Source organism: Pistacia vera, unplaced genomic scaffold, assembly GCF_008641045.1.
Source record: "Pistacia vera cultivar Batoury unplaced genomic scaffold, PisVer_v2 Contig1288, whole genome shotgun sequence".
NCBI lineage: Eukaryota > Viridiplantae > Streptophyta > Magnoliopsida > Sapindales > Anacardiaceae > Pistacia > Pistacia vera.
This window is the reverse complement of record NW_022195344.1, coordinates 69,402-93,327: the sequence shown is the minus strand read 5'-3', so window position 1 is coordinate 93,327 and position 23,926 is coordinate 69,402. Positions and strand designations below refer to the sequence as shown.

The window sequence follows — 23,926 nt, the reverse complement described above, 5'->3', positions numbered from 1 at the left end:
GTAAGATTTTTTTCTATATCCTATCTTACCTTACAGATTCTGAAATCATAGCTTTGTTGTTTCTATGCACTATTATTCTGGTTGTTGGCATAAAAAACCCCTGGATGTCATCTAGATTCTTCAAGTGTACTTAATTTATCAATTGACTCTGAGACACAAAAGAACACAGAAAAGATGGGTCCAAAATGAGTGCAAGAGGCATAATTATGGTGTATCTTCGTCGATATGCCGAGGCTCCAAACGCAAAAACAATAGTTGGATTGTTTTACTTTCTTGTGTTCATCTTCAAAATTTTGTTGTCCACTGACTATTTTGATCTTTACACCTTGAAACTGGTTAATGGAGGTTTACAATCATTTCAGTAAGATTTTTTATTTTGCTAGTGCTGAAAAAAACCCATTCTCAAATATTTATTAACCAATGTTCTGAAAACCAGACCGGACCGTCCGATCGGACCAGTTCGACCGGCAGCCAGCGGTATCTCCAGTCCAGTATCTTCTAAAAATCGGTATTTTCAGTTAAATCTGATTGAGCCGCGGTTGGACTGTCAGAATAGTGTCGAGTCACGGTCCAATCGCAACTCAATCCCGCTGGATCCCGGCATCATTCGACGGAGAAAATACCACCATTCAACTTGACGGCATCTCCACGACAAAACCCATCCATTTTCAGTGGCTGTCGTCCCACCTTCGTCGCTCGCCTTCCACCTAAAATTCACGTGACCGTTGGACTTCCTTCTTGATTCCAGCAATTTCCGGCGCTGATGGAACTCCCTAACATCACCATCAGATTCGCCGGAACCTATACATCAAAAGCCCTATGATTCCAAACTTCGATTGGCCGTCGATCATCACTGCTGCCACCACTCACCAGTCTCTTCGTGTGATAGGGGTGTTTTAGACAGATTTCAAACCTTAAGGGAGTATTATAGGGGTTTTTGATGAATTTCAAACATTTAGGGACTAAAATGTAACTTTATAAGAACCGGTCAAACCGGAAACCGGACCCTTGAATGGGTCATAGTCCGGTCCGGTTTTCGGAACATTGTTATTAACCTTGAAAGCATTATTATTACACCAAACATATCCTCCTTCTACGTAGATAGAAGTGGACGCATATATTAAAATGTCAACTTTCTTAATTTAAGATCCCAGCTTTCTGGTAGCTCTCAACGGAATCAACGAAAGTCTCCTCCAATGGCCGGTAACTCCAACCCAGCTTCTGCAACTTTTCTGAAGTTAGCACTCTTTCCTCCCCTGGCTCGGTGAAGCTGCCAATGCAAAAGTGATGTTGTGAACAAATCATATAAAAGTAATTATAAGTCAAGCTTGTTGAGTATATATTCATCAAAATGACACTCACTTTTGAGGATATTTGTAGTTAGGATATATGCTCTTCACTTTATCAACAAATTCCTGAGCTCTGATAATGTATGCTGTGCATATATATCTCCCTTCTACCTCAGGCTTTTCATATGCCAAAAGCAAGGCTTCAGCAACATCCCGCACATCAACTATCATCCGCAGCTTGTTTTCCACTGTCTCGTAACCTTCTGTACAGCCAGATCGCGAGAATACCAATTTAATGAGAAGACTAAATCTCAAATGAAACATGCAAGGAATCATGTTTCAGAGGAAAAATCAGTAACCACACAGACACAAAGAACTCATTTATGATCACAAACATGCAAATAAAACAACCTTGTTACTGATAGGAGCATGATCCAAATCATACATTTATAACAAATAATCCAAGGTAGGCACAGTACAAGTAGGTACCTTTCAAAAGTTTAACAAGTACTAGGCTACTTGAGTTCAATGTGGATTGCAAAAGTGGCCCGAGAATAAGGGTGGGACAAACGCTCACAACATCAAGCCCAGTTCTTTTTCCAAACTCCAGAGCCTCACTTTCAGCTTCCGTTTTGGAAAGACAATACCAGTTCTGGTAAGAACATAAAAGAACTCAACATTCACTGTATACTACTAAACAAAACATTTTCTGCTCTAATTACATCTCAAAATTGTCAGCAATAGAAAAATAAAGAATAAGGAGCAATTCATCTGAATTTGATGTACTGGTAAATTCAACAGGTGCTACCTTAGTTGTTCTGCAATATTCCTTATCAGACCAACAAGTCTCATCCATCACTCGATCCTTCGGCCAACTGGGGTTCAAGCCAACAGCAGCTCCAGAAGACACAAAAACAAATCTCTTAATTTTTGCCTCAACAGATGCTTTCAGCACATTGAGTGTACCCTTTACAGCAGGTTCAATTACCTCTACCTGCAGCATAGTATTTGAAATGGGAAAGAGAATAAAACACCACTTTTAAGAAAAATATTTAATACAAAAAATCAATCGAAAGTGAATGGTGATACATCCATTTGACACTTCAACTGCCTTGGTCTTCTTTTTCCTTTTTTTGTGAGACCATTAAATTACGTGATCGGCTCTATTACAAGTATTGAGATATTGTGGCTCGTTTTCCTATTTGTTCATACGTGAAATTGTATGTCTTTAGAAAAATTATTTAATAAAGAATACAATTGTAAATAAGAATAGAATTTAAGAGTCCTATTAAAAATTGAAATATAAATCCTATTGGAATTAGAATATCCCGTATCCTACCTATAAATATAAGGGTGAGAACTAATTCAAGGTTATGAGAAAATGAGAAAATGAGAGAATACAAGATATTTGATGTAAGGGTTATTAAACACCATGGGGAGAGTGTCTTAGAAATTGGGACCGTTTCCACTCTAGGTATTGGGTTAAGCGTGCTTAGAAACCATGATTGTTTTTGCTCTGCTTTATGTACTAGGTTTATGGTGTTGTGTATTCTTATATATTGTGTTCATGAAACAAACTATAGTGGATTTCTCTTATTCGTGGATGTAGGCGGGTCATGCCGAATCACGTAAATATCGTGTCTTTTTATGTGGTGTGATTGTATTCCTACGTTATTAATCTTGAATGTCTTTTTTCCGTTGTGCGATCTCCTAACAAGTTGTATCAGAGCGCCAAGTTGCGACCTAGGAGATGAGTTCTTTCAAGATAGTGAATGCACATAAGAGACAAACTACAACAGGTTTTAAGTTATAGGCAGATTGGTTCTCAAATCTTGACGACAAAATTTGGCATGGTTACTATGCAATTGTATGCTAGCAAAATTGGACATGGTTACTCTTAGTAAATAGGAATAGAATTTAGGAGCCCTATTAGGAATTAAAATATGAATCATATTGGAATTAGAATATCTCGTATCCTACCTACAAATATAGGGGTGAGAACCAATTCAAGGTTATGAGAGAATGAGAGAATGTGAGAACATAAGATATTTGATGTAAGTGTTATTAAACACCATGGGGAGGGTGTCTAGAAACTGAGATCGTTTCTACTCTAGATACTAGGTTGAACGTGGTTAGAAACTATGATTGTTTCTACTCTGTTTTGTGTACCAGGTTTATGGTGTTGTGTACTCTTGTATATTGTATTTATAAAACTATAATAGATTTCTCTCATCTGTGGATGTAGACGGATCATATCAAACCACATAAATATCGTGTTTCTTTATGTGGTGTGATTATATTCCTACATTGTTAATCTCAAATGCACATAAGAGACAGACTACAACAGGTTTTAAGTTATAGGTGGATTGGTTCTCAAATCTTGGTGACAAAATTTGGCATGGTTACTGTGCAATTGTATGCTAGCAAAATTGGACATGATTACTCATTGTAAATAGGAATAGAATTTAGGAGTCTTATTAGTAATTAAAATATGAATCCTATTGGAATTAGAATATCTCGTATCCTATCTACAAATATAGGGGTGAGAACCAATTCAAGGTTATGAGAGAATGAGAGAATGTGAGAACACAAGGTATTTGATGTAAAGTTTATTAAATACCACAGAGAGAGTGTATTAGAAATTGGGATCGTTTCCACTCTAGGTATTGGGTTGAGCGTGCTTAGAAACTATGATTGTTTTAGCTCTGTTTTATGTACCATGTTTATGGTGTTGTGTACTCTTGTATATTGTGTTCATGAAGCTATAGTGAATTTCTCTCATTCGTAGATGTAGGTGAGTAATACAAAACCACGTAAATATCATGTCTCTTTATGTGATGTGATTATATTCCTACGTTATAAATCTAGAATGTATTTTTTCCGTTATGTGATCTCCTAAGAAGTAGTATCAGAGCTCCAAGTTGTGACTTGAGAGATGAGTTCTTCCAAGATGGTGAATGCACATAAGAGACAGGCTACAACAGGTTTTAAGTTGTAGGCGGATTGGTTCTCAAATCTTGGCGACAAAATTTGGCATGGTTACTGTGCAATTGTATGCTAGCAAAATTGGACATGGTTACTCTTTGTAAATAGGAATAGAATTTAGGAGTTCTATTAGGAATTGAAATATGAATCCTATTGGATTTAGAATATCTCGTATCCTACTTACAAATATAGGGGTGAAAACTAATTCAAGGTTATGAGAGAATGTGAGAACATATGATATTTGATGTAAGTGTTATTAAACACCATAGAGAGAGTGTCTTAGAAACTAGGATCGTTTCCACTTTAGATACTAGGTTGAATGTGGTTAGAAACTATGATTGTTTCTGCTCTGTTTTGTATACTCTTGTATATTGTATTTATAAAACTATATTAGATTTCTCTCATCTTTGGATGTTGACGAATCATGTCAAATCACGTAAATATCGTGTCTTTTTACTATTTATAAAACNGTAGGACTACAATCGCTTACAAGGTATTTAACATTTAATTACATATTTACTTCATTATGTATTATATTGAATTTTTATTACTGGTTATTTATTAAACCCCTGGAGAAACTTAACGACCCTCAATATTTGAAAAGCATCGGATGCCCCTACCGTCAGTTAAATTTTAGTTTCCTTATTGTTAAATAAAAAGGTCTGTTTTACCGTTTGAACTTTGAATCCTTTACTAAATTCTTTTTCCTATTAATTTATTTTTGAAAGTCTATTTTAACCTTTACATCATTTCATTTCACTATTTTATCATTTCCATCATTTTTTTTAACTTCCATTTTATACTAAAATTTTATTTTATTATGGGTATGCCATTTTAAAAAGTAGTTAATTTTTTTTAATAATAATTTAATTAGAATTACCCTTATTTATCTCATGGGAAATTTTTTTAATATTCATAAAATTAGTTTATTTTTCTTTTTAATAACAATTTGAATTGAGCAATGGCTAGTTTAGGGTTAATGTAGTTTTAAGATTAATCAATTTTTGCACAACTTTGAATATAATTAGTTTCAGAAATAATTTTTTATGTGTTTGGTAAATACTACTTCTATAATTGTTGTGATGTTCAAAATTTATGATTGTGTGTTTGGTAAATTAGATTTTGAAATTAATGTTGCATGTATAATGACCAAAAAAGACATTTCAGTTCTTAAGATATTATGGGCTGTGTTTGTTTCATTATTATGAATATTATCCTATCCAAAACACATATTTGTTAAAATATCCTCAAAATTCAATTCAACTCAAAATATTTGGATTTTTTCATCTCCCTAGGTTTGTTAATTTAACTAAACACCTGCAATAATAAAAGTTTATAAATTGACAAAATCATCCCCACTCACTCACATATTCCTGACAGTCGGCCACCACTGCCAAAAGGTGGTTGGAATCTACCGGAATGGTGCATGACCAACTTGATGTGGTCGGTGTGCGCCGATCTAACATTTTCTGGCTAGATCCACCATGGATCTGGTAGGAAAATGCCAAATCGGTGCACTACCGGCTAAATCTAGCTAGTCGTACACCATTCTGAAAACTTTCAGCCATCGTCCAGTGGTGGCGGCCAGCTGTCGGCATTTAATAGGGGGTGAGGGTGTTTTTGTTAATTTTAAAACTTTTATTGTAGGGGTGTTTAGCTAAATTAACAAATGTAGGGGATTAAAAAATAATCTAAATATTTTCAGAAATTGTTTTCCAAAAATTTACCAAACACCTTTTCAAATTCAAGTCATATTCTCGTAATAATAACCCAATTCAACTTTTTCAAAAATAATACTCTTAATACTCTACCAAACACAGCCATTATAATTTTAAATTTTGTGTTTTGATAAGTATTTAATAAACATTTAAATTGTGTTAAAATTTATATTAAATAATTAATAATTGAAAATTTTGAAATATTGGACTAGTTGGCGTCAGTTAACTATCAAGTAAACATCGCTGACCGGTGGTCAATGGTTGCATGTGAGGGCACAACTAGTACCATCGAGACCAAAGAATCCCAATCTATAGGAATCTAGTGGAAGCACAAGATTTTGTATCATTTTTTGCTGTAAAAGATGACTAAAGCTTTGGACACCTTATGTGGCCAAATGAGAGGTTGAAATCCGATGATTCAACCAAATTCCTATAGATTGACAATTTTTGGTTTTGTTTGAACCAATGGTGGCATCAACATGTCACCTTTGGTCGACTTTGACCACTAGTCAACCACTGTTGATAGGCCGTTACCAGTTTATTGTATTTTTTATTTTTTATAAATTAGTAATTTTAATAATTTATTTAAATAAAAAAATGTTTATCTAAGTTAAGTTTGTAATTTAAAGAATTATGTGCAAGTATATTTGTTGTTTTACAATGTAAAATCAGTTTTAGAAATTTTAAAAGCTACCCGTCTTAGCTTTTAGAATATTTTTATAAAATTGATTATTTTATAATCAGTTTGAAACTTAATATATTTTAAAAGAAGCTGTTGATGCCCACTTTTGTCAAGGCAACCCGTAAAGGCTAAAAGCGATTTCAACACCATCTCACACTCCAACAAGATATATTGGACTCATATCCTTAACCCGTTGGTAGACCCTGAGCCCAAGCAATTTCATGGGGTATTGTTATTATGGTGTGGAATGATAGGTTGTCCAATAAGGTTTATTAGGACCAAGGTACTTCTTGAAGACCCACTTGGAGGGATTCTAATTGGACCTTAGTCTTAATAAGTTACGAGAAAATTAATGAAAAGCCCAAATCCAAACTGTTTTCTAAAAATATTTTCTAAAATAAAAAAAAAAAAAAAAAAAAAACCTCTAAAACAGCATTGTGTGCATTACATATTATCCATTCATTTCGCAGCAATTACATATTTCTTTTCCAGTTTTCACTGTTGGGATATTGTGGCTCGTTCTATTTGTTCCCATGTAAAATTGTATATCTTTAGGAAAACTCTTTAGTAAAAAATACAATTCTAAATAGGAATAGAATTATGAGAGTCCAATTAGGAATTGAAATATGAATTCTATTAAGAATAAAATATCTTATATACTACCTATAAATATAGGGTTAAGAACCAATTCAAGGTTACGAGAGAATAAGAGAATGTGAGAACACATGGTATTTGATGTAAGGGTTATTAAACACCATGGGGAAAGTGTCTTAGAAATTGGGATCGTTTCCACTCTAGGTACTGGGTTGAGCGTGGTTAGAAACTAGGTTTGTTTCCGCTCTGTTTTATGTACCGGGTTTATGGTGTTATGTACTCTTGTATATCGTGTTTATGAAACTATAATGGATTTTTCTCATCCGTGAATATAAGTGGATTATGCTGAACCACGTAAATATCGTGTCTCTTTGTGTGGTGTAATTTTATTTTTATGTTATTCATCTCGAATGTATGTTTTTTGCTGCGTGATCTCCTAACATTCATTAAAAACCTAAAATTACAAAAGTACCTCTATTTTGACAACTTGCTGATTTTTCAATACAAAGTGGTTTTTGCTAATTTTCTATTTTCTAAAATCCTAGAAAAATAAAAAAGCTCCAATTTTAAATTTCATGGTTTTTGGATTTGTATTATATTTTATAAAAATGTTTCTCTGTTAAAAACTTACTGTTTTATCCTTTCAAGTCCTATCTTTATTTTAATTATTTCCAAAGGACCTTTTTACTATTTAAAAAAAAAATATATTTTTCCTACTGATTTAAAGGTATAAATTCGTTATCATTATTTTTATTTTCTTAATAGTTGCTAAAAATGCCCTTTTAAAGCCTTTATTTGGGTAAAATTGTAATTGTAATTTTCTTCTTTTATTTAAATATTTTGTTAAAACCAATATACAATGTTTATCTTATGATTTTAAAAGATTTATTAATTTATTTTGATGAAAATCCCCTTTTTTATTTAATTCTATTTTATTAAATATGATTTATCTCATAAAAACCCTTTATTTATATATAATTACCTATTTGATTTTATGTTTTATTAAGGTGAGATAATTATTTAAGTATCAATATCTAAAAATTCATTTTATTAATTAATTTATCTAGATAACTATGCGTTTATATTATTTTGTTATTTTATTTTATTATTTTTATATAATAAAAATGCCTTATCTTTTATGATTAATATCCTATTTATTCTAAAATTTGTTTTGCATTAATTCTTATATTGTGATTTATCAAATAGTTTTATTCTTCGATGATTATTATTAGTATTATGATTGCATTAATCCATTAACATGCATTATCGTATTTCAGTAGTATAGAAGAGATCATTCACGTGAAGTGAGGGATAAGACACACAAGAACAACCCAAAAATGCAAGACACCAAACCACACATTGTCGCTATTAATGTGAGAGCTTGGGTTTCTTGTTTGATCGGATTCGCAACTCACCACCAGAATCGCCACAAACAAGCTCCGTTAATCCCACAAAATTTCAATCCTGTTAAGCGAAAGAAATCGTAAACTTCTGAGTGCCATAGAACATATCCTAAGACCTTCATGCAAACCCTATGGTCATACATAACCGCTGGACAATCACTTGCGTTCAAGTTCCAGCCATTACAAGTTCTCTCTAGAGCGAGTTTCATCAAGACATGATAGTTTTCTTTTTCTTTTTTTTTAAATTCATTAGAACTACTTAGGAATCATTCACTTAACATTTTATAATTTAGGTTTATGTTTTGAATCACAACTTCAGCTCCTATTCTTTTTCTATGATTATTGAGGTACTTGTTCATATATTACCTCAGTTCACAAACTTGGAGTTGCAAATAAGATACAGTGAAAATTTTAACTTAAACCTTATATTTTAATACTTGAAGATCCATTTTAATATCGGCAACCACAGAACATACTCATAAAGATAATTATACTAAACAAGTAATAAATTATAGTACATAAGTTTACCTAAGCTAGTAGTGCTAATATCATGATGAAAAAGCTCAGTGGAACCTTAATGTAAAAAAATTGAAAGTATGGTGGATGGAAGTAATACAAGATAAATATGAGGATTAAAGAGAGATTGTTTTCTTCTTTGAAGGAATTCAAACACTAATGTAGGGGTGAGTATGGATAGCGAGTAGAACTGGAACCAGAACCTATCAAGAACCGACACTGTGCGAGTAGGTTCCAATAGTAGGTTCCAGTTCTATTTTATTGGAACCAACTTTGTGCCGGTCTGGTTCCAGTTCCTACAGGTTTCGGAACCAGAACCTGGGAAAAGAACTTGAAGTGAGTAGTCGGCTTGGAACCTGTTTGTGTTTTGATTTTGATTGAGAAATTTTATGTGAATTGTGATAAATTGATTGAACTCAAGTGTTGCCTAGAGATTAGAGGATTTATAAGTCACATTGGATACAAATGAATGAGTAATCAAAAGTTGAAAACTACTAAATATAGGTTTTCTTAATTTGTTAGGGGTGTATTTATAAAATTTTAAGGTATTTTTGTCATTTTTTAAATCAATAGGGGGTAATTAATTTTTTATAGGGTACCGGGGTAAAGAATCGGACATTGCATTTCATGTTTCGATTCCTTTTTTTGGGAACCTGCACTGTGCGGTTTCAGTTTCGATTCTCCTGAAAAATGCAGGGTATCCAGAACCGCTCACCCCTACACTAACATAAAAGAATAAATCCAATGGCCTAAATCTAAAATAAAATTGTTTATTTGACTGATTATGAAATTTAACTTAAATGAATGATTGAATTGTTATCATGATTTCAATATCGTCCTACCTATTTATAACCTTTTTTTTTTTTAGTAACCATATACCTAAGGGCATTTCCAATGGGACACCAAATTAGTATAAAACACCAAAATGGTATCTAAATGTTGCTTCAATCCAACTCTAAAAGTCACACCAAATTGGTGTAATACTATTCATCTACACCAAAATGCCAAATGATTTTTCCGCTTTTCAATATAATGACATTTATATCTTTATTTTTGTTATTTAATTTTTTAATTTGTATTTGTGTTAATTTGATTATTATTTATATTAATATTTGTAATAGTTATATAGTTTAAAAAAATGATGAAAAATTAAAAACAAAACTTCATTATAACGCAAATATTAAACTTCAATAATTGAAAATAAATTAAATGTATATTAAATTTAAATGTAAACGTTTACTTAATTTAATAAATGCTTAATTTACTTAAATTAGTATAATATTCTAAGTTATTATTATTAGTTAATTAATAAAATATATTATTCATAATATTTAATTAATATATACAAAAGTAATTAGTAAAATAAATTAATTATTGAGAATTTATAAAAAGAAAAATAAAGACAATATTCTAAATAATATTTTTTTGGATGTAATATTTAGTGTAATGGATCAAAGATGTAATAGTAAAATGATGTTACAATTACACTAATTTAATATTTGTGATTGGAGATGGTCTGATGGAATAGACAATGTACTTTAGAAATAATACAAAATCACCCTTTTCAAAACTATCAAATTTATATGATAGAATGAATTTTAATCCATTAGTTGATTTATAAAATTAGATGCTTAAAACGTTGGCGTTTAATTTTTAGATAACAATTTTGTATCATTTAGAAGATTGGACAATTCCGTTTTCAAAGGGTTTTTCAATATTTTCCTAAAACCGTAGTGGCGTTTAGTATTGCCTCTTCTCTTCAAGGGCCGAGGATAAAAAACCTTCAATCAATTGCAAGGGATTCTAGTGTCAAGTGTCAACTTCAAAATCATCTCGACTTAAATGTATTTTATTGTATCTCGAAGTTGAATATACCATAATAATGAGTGACAATTAAAAATCAAGTATTATAATTTATTATTGAATTTTTTTTAATAATGATGTAATAAATAATAATACCTACACAAAAAAGAAAAAAAAAACCCCAAAGTAGTTTGGTGGACCCTAATATAAATTCTTCTAAAATTGTTTAGCTTTTTTTTCTTTATTAATTATATTTTCTAGTTTCAACAAAGATGAATAACTTTAATGTTTATTTAAAAAAATTTTAACCCTCCCAAAAATTATTTTCTGATTCTGTTGCGGATAATATAAAAATAAAACTCTATGAATTTCAAAATTTTGAAACCATTAATTACAATATAATATTTCCAATAATTATATGGGTTGGCTAATTTATATAATTTTTATTTAAATTATCATATAATTAGAAAATTACAAGGAGCCACCCCTGAAGCTTAGCTAAGAAGAGATAACGTTAAGCACTGTAGTGTTCATTAATAATTAACAATTAAAATGAGGCTTAATTAAACGTCTTGTTACATCACTATCAAGAGGATATTCATAAATTTTTTAATTAAATCAATTCAATAATGCTAAATTCATAATTTAATTTTATAATTTTTTTTTATAATTTTTGATGCGACAGTTTTTAATTAGATAACCGAACCCATAATAAACAGTAAAACTTATTTCTAACTGGTCATTTATAAAAAATGTTATATCCACTGAAAAAACTACATCGAAATAGGTGGAGCTTCTTTTCCTGTCAGAAGCCAAAAATGCTATAACCAAAATATAAAAAAAAAAAAAAAATATCTTTCACGCTTTCGCACAACCATGGTGCTTTTTTACACACTTCTTCTTCTTCTTCATGGCCTCCAGGGATTCTTCATTGACTCCCTCCATCAAATCTGTTGTGCTTTTTTGATGCTACTTCTTCTTCTTCATGGCCTTCCATGGCTTCTTCATTGACTCCCTCAATCAAATCTTTACTTGGGTCATCTAAATCTGCCTTTTTCCAGCATGGGTTCTCTTTGCAATCCATAACTTTTCCTGGGTTTTGGGTTGTGCGAAAGCGTGAAAAACTGTAGAGAAAGAAGAAGTAGAGGAAGGCATAGAAGAAGCCATTGGTTACGAGCTTTGAAACAACGTCGGGTGAGCTGCAGAAGGTTATGAAAGATGAGAAGTTAGGACTTGAAGCTTGAAGCTTTTTAATTAGAGTAGGGACGCCCGTCTAAAAAAAAAGGACGGCCGTCCATTCCTTATGGATGGCCGTCCTTACACAATAGATGGCCGTCCATTTGAAATAGATGCTCGTCCATTCCAGATTTCTTTTAAAATTTTTATATTTTAAAAAAAATTTAATAACGTTAAATATTTTGTATAGTCTGAGTTAGGAGACACGCAGACTGATACAAAATTTCAGTGTAAAAATATGTAGCATTGTTGTATTTATAAACTGCCAATAAAAGACGGTGAGAGAACATTGTTCGATTTTGTCGTCGCAACTCGCAACATCACTCAAACAATTTTCATCCGATGATTAATTTCACGTCGCAACGTGGCAGAACGGAGTTTTCTGCACAAAGCATGTCCTTGGCTATGGGATTTGGTAGGGAGCACAAGGCGGGCATATAAACGTTTGATGTTAGAATGCATGAACATAAAGACACCTAGCTCGGCTGTGACTCACCACCGGCGTCACTTTATAATTATATCCGCCCTCCTATCCTTTCCTCTCTGGCATTATAAGTTTATAACTCTCCCCTTCATTTTTCAGCCTCTTCAGTTCAGACTGTTCAGTCACTTCGTTTCCTCTCCCTTGAGCTCTCTGCTGGTAAAACCTCTCTTTCTTGAGAAAAAAGAATGCTTTTTTTGCTTGTAATATGCAAAATTTTTAACCTGCATTTTGTTCTCTTCTCTTCACTGTTTTTTTCTTCTGTAAAGGTTTCATTTTGTTGAACAAAGTTCTGAAATTTCTCTCGGTAAAGCTGGTTTTGTTTCTTTTGCGTTTACTTGCGTTTTAAGCTTTTTAGCCTTTTTATATGTTCTTCTTTGTTCTAGTTGTTCAAATTTTGCCGCACTAGAAGAAGCTCTTTTTGGCATTTTTCAAAGGTTTTTTTTTTTTTTTTTTTTTGGGTTTCATGAGGTCATCGCAGTTCTGAAAGGCTGAGTCTTTTGCATTCTGTATAGACTGTACATTAGATTACTAATATGCTTTTACATTTTTCTGAAATGGCGGCTTTCCTTTTTTACTTTCTCTATGTTCATATTACAAGTTACAACCGTTTTAAGAAATTTTGTTTCTTTTTAAAAAATCTCTGCTCAAAACCTACCAAAAATAGAAAAAGGCATCACCGTGGGTGTGTTATTTCTTACAGTAATACTATAATCTTACAAGAACTCTTACAAGGTGAAGTGGTAACAAATGAATGAAAGAGTTTATTTCATTTTTTGCTACATCACTGGCTTTGTATGCAGATATTTTTAAGATTTTCTTTTCTAGCATTACTCTATTTCTTATTTGTCACGAAGATCTTTTTAAGATTTCTTCCTCGCATTACTCTATTTCTTATTTGTCACTTAAAACAAACCCAGGTGCTCTATTACTTTTTTGGCCTTTCCTCTTGGCCTAATCATGGTCTTGTCAAAACCTCTTCTCTAGAAATCAGAAAATCAGCGTCTTTTGTCATTTTCTGTTGCTCTTTCTTTTTGTTCTTTGTCTGTTTTCTGAATTACTTGCAATAAAGACAAAATGTCTTCGGCCAGATTTGTATTGTTGTTTTTGGTGATGATAGATTTATTATTTTTTATCTGTGATGGTGGTCCCATGATAATTGATGGAGTTGGCCAAAATTTTGGAATGTTCTTTTTACAAATCCTAATCTATAAACATGCTAGGTCAGTTTCTGTTTAATTGCTGTGTTTATATTGAATTCATTTTCAAGTATTCTTCACAACCTGAAGTAATTTTGATAACCTGAGGTGACACTCTTCTAAGTTTTAGATACACAAATGGTTTGTGTGACACACTTTTAAATTTTAGAAACACCCTAAATTTTGGGAATTTTGAGAACAACTATAATTTCTCCGCTAGAAAATTAAGGAATAACAGTAAAACATACATCCATTGTCTATGAACTACCAATTATAATGCAGACAATGCTTTACTAATTATTCCAGGAAGTTATCTCTGTCTGTATCATGGGTCCATTGCTCAGTTATAAGTGTTATAGAAAAGATTTTGAATGGAACTGCACTGTTTATAGAAATATCAATGTATATTCTGGCCTAGATGTACCTGTTCATGTTCATCTATTTTACTGGTGCTTGGTTCTCTTGTGTTGTATGTTTTACTTAAAAGGTGCTACTCCATTGTTTGTATTACTTGCTGTCATTAACGTTAAAATGCTGAAGCTTTCTGTGGATCATCTGGTTCTATACATGGAACATCTTGGGAATAACCTTTGTTACATCATTGTTTCAATTTTTTGGGTGTTTGTATTTATAAATACAATATATATGCCTGTGTTAATCCACCCATGCATTAATATTCCAGAAGAAATCATGCTCCAAATTGTACCTGTTATTAGTGCTTGTACCTGTGTCACTAGTTTACTGCAGGACTATTGCAGCTCCCATTACTACTTCATATGCTCACCTTGCAGAGTGCTCTTACCTTGCACTTGTTTTTCTTATTGGCATTATGAAGCTTTGATTTCTTTTTTCTTGACCTTTTTGTTGTGTAACAATCTTAGTGATCTTTTTACTGATTTCAAGTGTGAATTCATTTCTTTAATCATTGATTTTATGGCTAGTGGCTTTTTGATGTCCATCAGTATATTAGTAGTAATATCTTACATCAAACAGACTAATGTATCTTTCTGTTCTAATTTATTTTCTTCTTTTCTGCTGTTCAGATTATAATGGATTCTCCTATAGATCCAAAGGCTCTGCCTGCACCTCCACCTGCACCTCCGCCTGCACCTCCACCTGAGATCCCTCTAAATATAGAACGTGAGGAACTTAAACCAGAACCTGGTCCTGAGGAGAATAAAAAGATTTTGAAGCCTAAACGTGTCCCTATGACTAGGCGTGGTGCTGGTACTAAAGGACAAAGATTACCTCTTCTTTGTAATCATTTCAAAGCCAATATTGCTGGTGCTAGTGGCCACTTTTATGAGTACAGTGTAAGCTAATCTGTGTTTCGAATGCCCTTTTGAGATTTTGGGATGCTGAATTTTTTTTTTCTTCATTGATATACGTTGCCTTATTTTATGGGGATGGTCATCCTTTTGAAACAAAGGGAATTGGAAGAAGGGTAATTGATAAAGTTCAGGAGACTTATAACAAAGATCTTGCTGGGAAATACTTTGCTTATGATGGAGAAAAGAGTTTATTTACATTTGGTTCCCTCCCAAACAACAAAATGGCATTCTCTGTTTTACTTGACAATCTCTCATTGAATAGGTAAGTTGTGTGAATTTACTAATCATACAGCAAAATTCTCTGTTTTGCTTTATAAGCAAGAATTTACTTTTCATGAGCTGCCCATAAGATGGCGTTGGATAATAACTGGGTGAGATATTTTTTCCAGAACTACTAGAAATGATATGTCCTGGTTGCAATGGGAGTCCTAATGATAGTGATAGGAAAGAGAAGGTGAGTATCACAGTCCAAAACATTTAAGTAGAGATCAGCTTTGCTGCCAAATCCCTGACAGCAATGCAGCTGCTTTACGTGGGCAAGAGTCAGAAAATTCCAAGAGGTGCTAAGGGTCTTAGACATCGTCTTAAGACAGCATGCAGAAACAGTGAGTGTTAGTTTATCAATTAATCTCTCTTAGCTTAAGTTTATCTATTAATTGTTTTAAGCTTGATTTATTATCGCATTGCTTCACTACGCTTTCATCTCTTCTTACGAGGCTGCCTTCTCGTACGCCAGTTCTTTCTAATGACTAACAATTTCAAGGCTGGGTGGTGGTATTCTTGGTGCAGGGGCTTTCATACAAGTTTCCAAACCACGCAAGGGGATTATCGCTAAATGTTGGTAAGTATATTTTTCTTCTTTAAGTGTACATTTCAAAATTTTTGAGTTTCTTTGCCTATGAGAAAGTACTAGAGGAATAAATGTGATAATGAAAATAGTTTTTCTTAGAATATGTCCTTTCTTTTCCAAGAACCAAACTGAGGGTTACTCCATCCTTCTCTGTTGTTATCTTATGATGAATGACAGAGGAACAACTACAACAGTAGTCAGCCCGGGCCTCTAATGGATTTTCTCATTGCCAACCCAATGTGAAAGATCATATCAGTATGGACTGGGCCAAGGTACATAATTTTGTGCTCAACCTTTCACGTTGTGATGGTAAGTCATTTTAACTATCATAAAGCTTGGTGCATATTTCATTGACAGGTTAAACTTTTGATCAGAAATTTGAGGAAACAGTTGGGCCCAACAATTAAGAATATAGAATCACTGGGACTGAGTGAAATAATTGCAAAGACCAGATGTAAATCATAACACTCTTTTATGAGTTGTGCTTCAATGCTGATAATATTGCTTTTCCTTCAAGTTCTCAATTGTTTTCGTATAGATTGATTAAGACAGCCTTTTCTTTTTGTAGGTTCTCACTGAAATCAAAAGTAAATGGTGATAATGAAGGTGTTGATATAACGGTTTTTTTGATTTTTGTTAATCATCATGGCATATAAATTTACGTATTCTGGAGACTGCCCTGTATCAATGTTGGCAGACCAAAGTGGCCTACTTACATTCCCGTTGAGGTGATTATTTTTTCTTTGAAGATGGCTGTCCATCTTTTTCTGCCCTTTCTTGCTGGTAATATAGTGATAAGCTTGTTGCTGCTTCATCCTTTTTTTTTTTTTCTAACTCTAGCTCTGCATTGTTCCCTTACAATGCTATACAAAGGCATTAACTGTTTCCCAAAGATCTCCCTAGTGGAAAAATCACGACAGAAGCCCCAAGAAAAGATGAAGATCTTAACTGAAGTAGGTTCCCGCCCATAGTTTTGTCAAAATGCTGTTTCTTTTCTTTTCTTTTTATTTATTTTTAGTGGTATTCAATGTGTCGCTTGGCCAGGTGCTGGAAGGCAACAAATATGATTCTGAACCAATGCTGCGTTCTTGTGGCATTTCAATCAACTCGCATTTTACTTAAGTTGAAGGCTGCATTTTATCTGCCCCAAGGGTAGAGCATATCAACTCATTTTATTATTTTACTGCTTTGGCAGGCCTTGATATTCCCAGCATCTGAATATTTTCTTTAGCCTTATTGAGCTCGTATTTCTGAACTTTTATATCTTTATGACAGTTGAGGCAGGAAATAGGGAGGATACATTCCTAGAAATGGGCGGTGGGGCTTCTGTTTCTGTCATGCTTAAAAAGATAAATCATTAAGAGCGATTATAATTATTAATACTTTTTTTTTCTTTTAGAAATTGTAACCTGCTGCTAAAATTGATCGCTGGGCGGTGGTAAACTTTTCTGCTTGTTTGATATACGCAGCCTTTGCAGAGATTGGCCAAATTTGAGAGAATGAAAGGTATTGTGAGTTCCATTAGTATCATATGCACGCATTGTGGAAGATTATTATAGTGATTAATCAATTTTTGCAATCTGTAATCCTTAAGTCTTCCGGTGGATTTTTTGAGGAGAACCCTCAGCTTCGATGTGCACCACTCTTGTTTGGATAGAAAAGTGTTGAACAGATAAAGCCAAAGTTTGCCGGTGTCCTCCTCACTACTTCTTATGCCTTCTCTCGATCGGAAGATTCTGAAATTATGGTTAGGCCTTTTGATATTAACTAATACAAATGTAATCCATGGAGTTATTTCTGTGAGTTAAGTGGCTGATAAATTGGTAAATTAATCTCTAAGGTCCGGAAAAAAAGAATCTTGCGGAATTCGGAATTTTCAATCAATGCTATCACCAAACAGAGTTAATGAGCAGTATCTTACAATTTGCTCTTGAAGATAATGCCAAGGTAAGCTGTTTCTGACAGATAATACTTTTTGAATTATTCTGTTATTATATGATTATTGCACCTGTAGTTAGTTATTTAATTAATTTTGCAACGGTTTAGTCAGCTGTCCATTTACGTCTTTCTCCTTTCAATGCTGATGTACAGCTTGTGGGATTGAATTCAATGGAGCTATGAGCAGTCAGAGAAGTCTCCCTTTGGTTTCTAAGGTTCCCCAAATTATTTTGGGATGGATGTCTCACATGGTTCCCTAGGCACTCTGATGTGCGGCCATCTATAGCTGCGCGTAAGATGAATTTGTTTCAACTTTTGTGTTTATCAATAGATGTTGAGTTGTTTAGCTTGTGGAATTTTATGTTGCCTTCCATGTTAGTGCAGTTATCATAACTCTTACTAAAAGATTCATAGCTTGCTGCTATTTTTCTTTGAATTTCTTAGGTAGTCAGCTCTAGGATTGGCGTTACTTCCGATATAGAGCTTCTGTTCGAAGCCAGTCGCGAAGCTTGAGATGATTGGTTGGGTGATGCTGGGGTAGTCAGGTGCAATATTTCTATCTTCATTTGTGCTTAAAATTGATATTGTTACTTAGTTCATTTAATTGCATCAGCTAAATTGTGTCTGCTGAGTTTCTATTGTATATTTAAAGCCCTATATATTTAAGGCGTGGTATTCCATTCAATTTCAGGGAGCTGTTGTTGACTTCTATCAGGTTCAGTACAAGTGAAAACTCCCACGATAATCATATTCAGGTCTTGGAGATTAAATTTTTTATTTATTTTTTCATTTCCATTTGCTTTTCTGGTTTTTTCTAGTAGTCATTAAAAGCACCTGCACCGCAATTTCTTGGACTGGTAAGATGTCAACTTTGGAAGCAAGAATTTAGGTCTAGTGTCAGCTGATATGGCAAAAACCTTTTTTTTTTTTTTTTGTGGTTTCTCGTGTAAGTACAAGCAATAGCATATATTTGGGTAAAAATAGTGTGGTTTGTAGTATCTCATCATAACTGAATCTTTCATAGGGTTACGTAAGAGTTGAAACCTCTCCATATTCTTGTATATAGCATTCGAGTGAGTCTGCTGTTAGTAGTTAAGGAAAATTAGCTGGCCGTAATCCTGAATATTTAACTGACCATGTCTCATTTGCACTCTCCATTGTAAAACATAGATTTGTGTCTTTTTATGTCAAAGACAAAATCAATAATCTCACTACCAGTGAACATCCTAAAGTCAGACTTGAACAGTTAAGTTAGACAAGAAGTGCATTTTGCTGACCACATTAAAATACCTGGATTTGATTGCACCACTTCTCTTTTAAACATTATTTGCACCTAATGTTCAGTTATCAGAACTTGGGTGCAGTTTCAGTTTCAGCCACTTAAATCTTTCATATGATACCTGATGATTTGACTTGACTAAGAGCTTGTTCACTACGTTGTTTTTCATCTTTCAAAGTGTGTCTCTCTTCTTTTACTTTCTTTGGCTGTGTTTTATACGTTAATATTGCATTGTTTTATCATCGTTTAAATAAGTCTTGTTTGTGTGAAACAAGGGATGGAGTAAGCGAGTCAGTTTAATCAAGTACTTAACATTGAGCTAGAGCAAATCATCAAGGTTGCTTTCTTTTGTTCCTTCTATAATGATAGTTTGTTGACATCCGCCTGAAGTTTAGCTAAATACTGGTAGATCCTGCTGGTCCAAAACTCATTAGAAAACTCTATTGAAATTCTGGAAAATGTCTTGGAGTTCCTCTCAAGTTTCAATAAGTTTGTCAGGGTCTTTTCCTCTGCCAGGGTTGTTACTAATGAAGAACTAGATCAGTGAGATTTACCATACTTGCTAATCCTAGGAATAATAAAATATTGGAATAATTAGCAAAGTTGATTTTGATCGAAAATACTTTCAAAAGCTTCAATAATTTTTTTATTGAGGGTTTTTCTCGGTTTTTTTTTTTGAAACTCTGGTAGTAGGATACATTTTCCAAAAAATTGCAACTAACTAATTTATGACTATGTATGGAATTCTCAAACACACATCTTCTGTCTCTCTATTATTTTGGTAATCAGAGGGGTTCTAGTATTATTGAGTTAAAGAATAGAAGTTTATATTAAGTTAAATAATTAAAGTTTATTTCCCTATGTTCAACAGGCCTGCAAGTTCCTTGATGAAGTTGGTCTCCCAAGTTTACTGTAATTGTGCACTAAAAATCAATAACACGAAACTTTTCCAAGCTAGATCATAGACAATGTTCCTCCGGTTGGCATATTTATAGTTTTGATAGAGAAAAAGGAAGTTGAACCGTATATTTTGGTGAAATTTCTTGTTCTTCTTCCCTGCAGGAACGGTTGTTAATAACAGCGTTTGTCACCCGACAAGGAATGATTTCTACATCTGTGCTCATGCTGGGATGATGGTAAGTTTTAATCCTAAGCTAAATGTTAGCTTCAATTCCACATGCAAATTTTTATTTTTATTGTAATTATGTCTACAGTATATGAGTGTATTATTGATATATTGCTGGTTTTCACAGTGTTTTTTTTTTTTTTTTTTAAAATAATTCTCTTGTAAATTTGTAAAATATTTGGTAAGTAATGGTGTGTTCAATATCAATTTTGAATCCATTTTTAAAAGCAAAAACACCAAATACAATAATGAACGGTGCCCCTAATGGCTCTCATAATTATTTGTAACTTTAATGTAAGAGACGGAAAATGTCACTTTCCTCTGCAAGTAACTGGATTCCAGTGGTCAAAAAATGTTAACAGCTAAAACACTTTAAGGAAAGATGCTTCAATTATTTTAGTTTACATATTTTATAGTTAATCTATAGATAAATGCATGGATCAAAGGCTCTGAAGAAACAATTGAAAACTTTCCATTATTGGTTTGTGAAGAATGTTATGTTTTATGTCAAACGTAATTCTGTGAACATTTCTATCAATGCTGATATTTCAATCCTTTACCATCATCAGATGTGTCAGATTATTTGGGAAAGTGGATCCTGTTACTGTTATGTCATTTTCTTTGGATTCTATTACCTTAAGCTGAGCATCTTGGACATTGCTGCCATATCATACACACGACTTGCTTTTTGTTTTATCTGTCAGGGCACAAAAAGGCCAACACACTACCATGTTCTTTTAGATGAGAACGGTTTTTCAGTTGATGAATTACAGGAATTAGTTCATTCTCTTTGCTATGTGTGAGTTAATTTCGGCCATGCTCCAATTTCTGAAGGTGTTTTTGCTGCAATCAATGTTTTAATTTATCCGAATTTTGCAGTTACCAGAGAAGCACAACTGCAATATCTATTGGTACAGCCTCTTGTCCTTGGCATTTTAAATGTTGGAAGTTGGATTTAAAGTAAAAACTGATAGAAAACTATAAGTTCATAGACTGCTTAGCAATATTGGTCAAAACTTTGTGTAACAGTTTTAGACTTCACCTAGCATATGTTGAAGCTTGTATTGTTATTCTTGCTGTTGCTCCCATCCACTACGCCCACTTGGCAGCTTCTCAGGTTTTGCAATTCATGAAGTTTGATGGGACTTCGGATACATCTTTGAGTCACGGAGGTCTGACTGCTCCTGGATCTTCCTCAGTACCTGAGCTGCCACTGTTGCACGACAATGTATGCAGGTCCATGTTTTTTTGCGGAATATGGTGAAAAGCAAACGGGACTAAGGGGGTGTTTGTCTGAGCTTATGAAAATTAGCTTATAAGCAACAATTGCTTATAAGCTAAAATTAACTTATAAGCATTTGAAATTTTAAGCAATTACGTGTTTGGTTAAAGTACTTATAAGTGATTGATAAATAATTGACGTGTTTGGTAAAATATGGCTTATAAGTACATTTTATTATAAAATTACTAAAAAAGGTATTACATTAAATAAGGGCATATATGGAATTTTAAAATTAAATAAGGATAATGTAGTAATATATTTGGTCAAACTAGCTTATAAGCAAAGTGCTTATAAGCCCCAAAAAAAAAAAGTACCTCCCTCCCAACTTATTTTTTTTAGCTTATAAGCTCAACTTATAAACTCAAAAAAATTATAAACAAACAGGTCAGCTTAATTTTAGAGCTTATAAGCAAGTTTGATCAGCTTATAAGCTTAGACAAACACCTTCTAACATCATAGTTAGGCTCTTACCATGTTAATTTTGGAACAACTGAATGTATTTTGAAATTCTAGGCAGTGGTATATTTATCTATGGCATTATTATGCTCATTCTGACAATAGACTTAAACATAAATATATGTTTGGTAGATGTTGAATGTGTAATTATCCAGGTGTTTAATTATATGTACAAGTAAAAAGACGTGCTAATGTATTTCCTGTAAAACTTGGTTTATTTATGATGTAACTTCGTAATTGATTAGGCAAAACAGCATGCTCATCCTGTGTTTAATTTCGGATGAACGATACATAATGAGGAGTAATATTACTGGTAATATTACATTTATAGGCTCTTTTTACCAATTTTCTTTTACAAATGTGATGTGTCAGATTGTAATGGGTTTTGTTTGTTTAATAATAAGTCTCTCTATCCAAATACGTGTTGACTAATTGTGAGTTGTTACGTCAGTATTTGTGAGAGAAGCTTGTGAGAAGTGTTTATTTCTGTTTTAAAACCCGGACTGGACCGGTCGGTCTGACCGGTTCAACCGGGAGCCATCTTTTACTTCGGTCCGGGTTTATATAAAACCGGGAATATCAATAAACCCGTTTTAGACCGGTAATGGATCGACGAAACAATATAAAACCGTCGAACCGACTGGCCCGAGGCTTAAAACGGTTCGTCTAATTCAAAAAAATTCATATTCCTAAACTAATTTCAGCATCGTTTCATTATCTTCCATTTTCATCTTCAACTGTAAAGAAGAAGAAGTAAGGGGAGGGGAAGGGAAGGGAAGGAAGAAGAAAGAGAAGAGGAGACACGAGAAAGAGTGAGGAAGCAGATTAGAAGAAAAGAGGAGATGAAGAGAAAGAGAAGGAAGAAGAAAGTGAAGAAAAATTACAGTAGAGGAAGAAGAAAGAGACGAAGAAGAAAGAGGAAGAAGAAAGTGACGAAGAAGAAAGAGGAAGAAGAAAGAGAGAAAGAGAAGAAAGTGAAGAGGAAGAAGAACGAGGAAAAAGAAAGAGAGAAAGAAGAAAGAGGAAGAAGAAAGAAGAAGAAAGTGACTGGTAGTGATGGGGAGACAGAGAGAAAAAAGGAAAAAGAAAGAAATTGATAGAGAGTGATGGCGTGTGGGGAGAGAAAAAATAATTAATAATAAAACTTGAGGGTGTATTTACTTTATTTTAAACTCACAAGGGTTTATAGGTAACTTTTAGGGATGTATTTGCTGGTTTTTAAACTTATAACAATTAACAGAATTGATTAAAGATGAGACTGTTACATATCGGTTGGACCGGTCAACCCGCGAACCGGCCCTTTAATCGGGTTAACGAATGGTCTGGTTTTTAAAACAATGGTGTTTATAAGCATGTAGTAATATTACATATATTGCATACGAAATTAGTATATTCTGGTTTTAGTATTCAGTTGAGGGCAACACAGCACGGAAATCTAAATTCCACATGGAGATTTGTTTTCACTCCTAGTCATTAAAATTCAGAAAATCTAATGGATGGCTAGGATCGGAATTTGGATTAAGGAATTTAACATATATATTTCAGAAATTAGTCCGTGTTATTATTAACAATATTTTAGGTACAATTTTAAATAGGATTCAAGAAAAGGAAAAAAAAAAAAAGAAAAAAGAAAAAAAAGAGGTTAGAGAACTAAAGAGAAGAAGATAAGAAGCAAGAAATGTTATGGTTAAAAACTATTATAGTAGAACCTAAGGATGGGCACGGTTAGGTCGGGGATGGGGACCCCTGTCTTCGGGC

The 23,926-nt window shown here is 33.2% G+C and overlaps 1 protein-coding gene and 1 pseudogene across 1 annotated transcript; one reads left to right on the top strand and one right to left on the bottom strand.

The window, feature by feature from the left end:
- Positions 1-1,093: 1,093 nt before the first annotated feature.
- Positions 1,094-12,074, bottom strand: LOC116121799 (cinnamoyl-CoA reductase 2-like). The gene is made up of 5 exons (XM_031407735.1): positions 11,964-12,074; positions 2,098-2,325; positions 1,779-1,941; positions 1,363-1,552; positions 1,094-1,270 (listed from the first exon to the last, which is right to left on the bottom strand). Exons 1-5 carry the CDS (start codon positions 12,072-12,074, stop codon positions 1,138-1,140), a joined length of 825 nt encoding a protein of 274 aa, XP_031263595.1. The 3' UTR covers positions 1,094-1,137.
- Positions 12,075-14,233: 2,159 nt separating this feature from the next.
- Positions 14,234-21,694, top strand: LOC116121798 (annotated as a pseudogene).
- The last annotated feature ends 2,232 nt before the right edge of the window (positions 21,695-23,926 follow it).

Bases quoted from the DNA above. Each gene is read 5' to 3' on its own strand.
- LOC116121799 (XM_031407735.1), bottom strand. From the start codon at position 12,074: ATGGATTGCAAAGAGAACCCATGCTGGAAAAAGGCAGATTTAGATGAC. The intron at 1,553-1,778 runs GTACCTACTTGT...CTGGCTGTACAG, and splicing joins ACTTGTTAAACTTTTGAAAG to AAGGTTACGAGACAGTGGAA. The intron at 1,271-1,362 runs GTGAGTGTCATT...TTGCATTGGCAG, and splicing joins AACTACAAATATCCTCAAAA to CTTCACCGAGCCAGGGGAGG.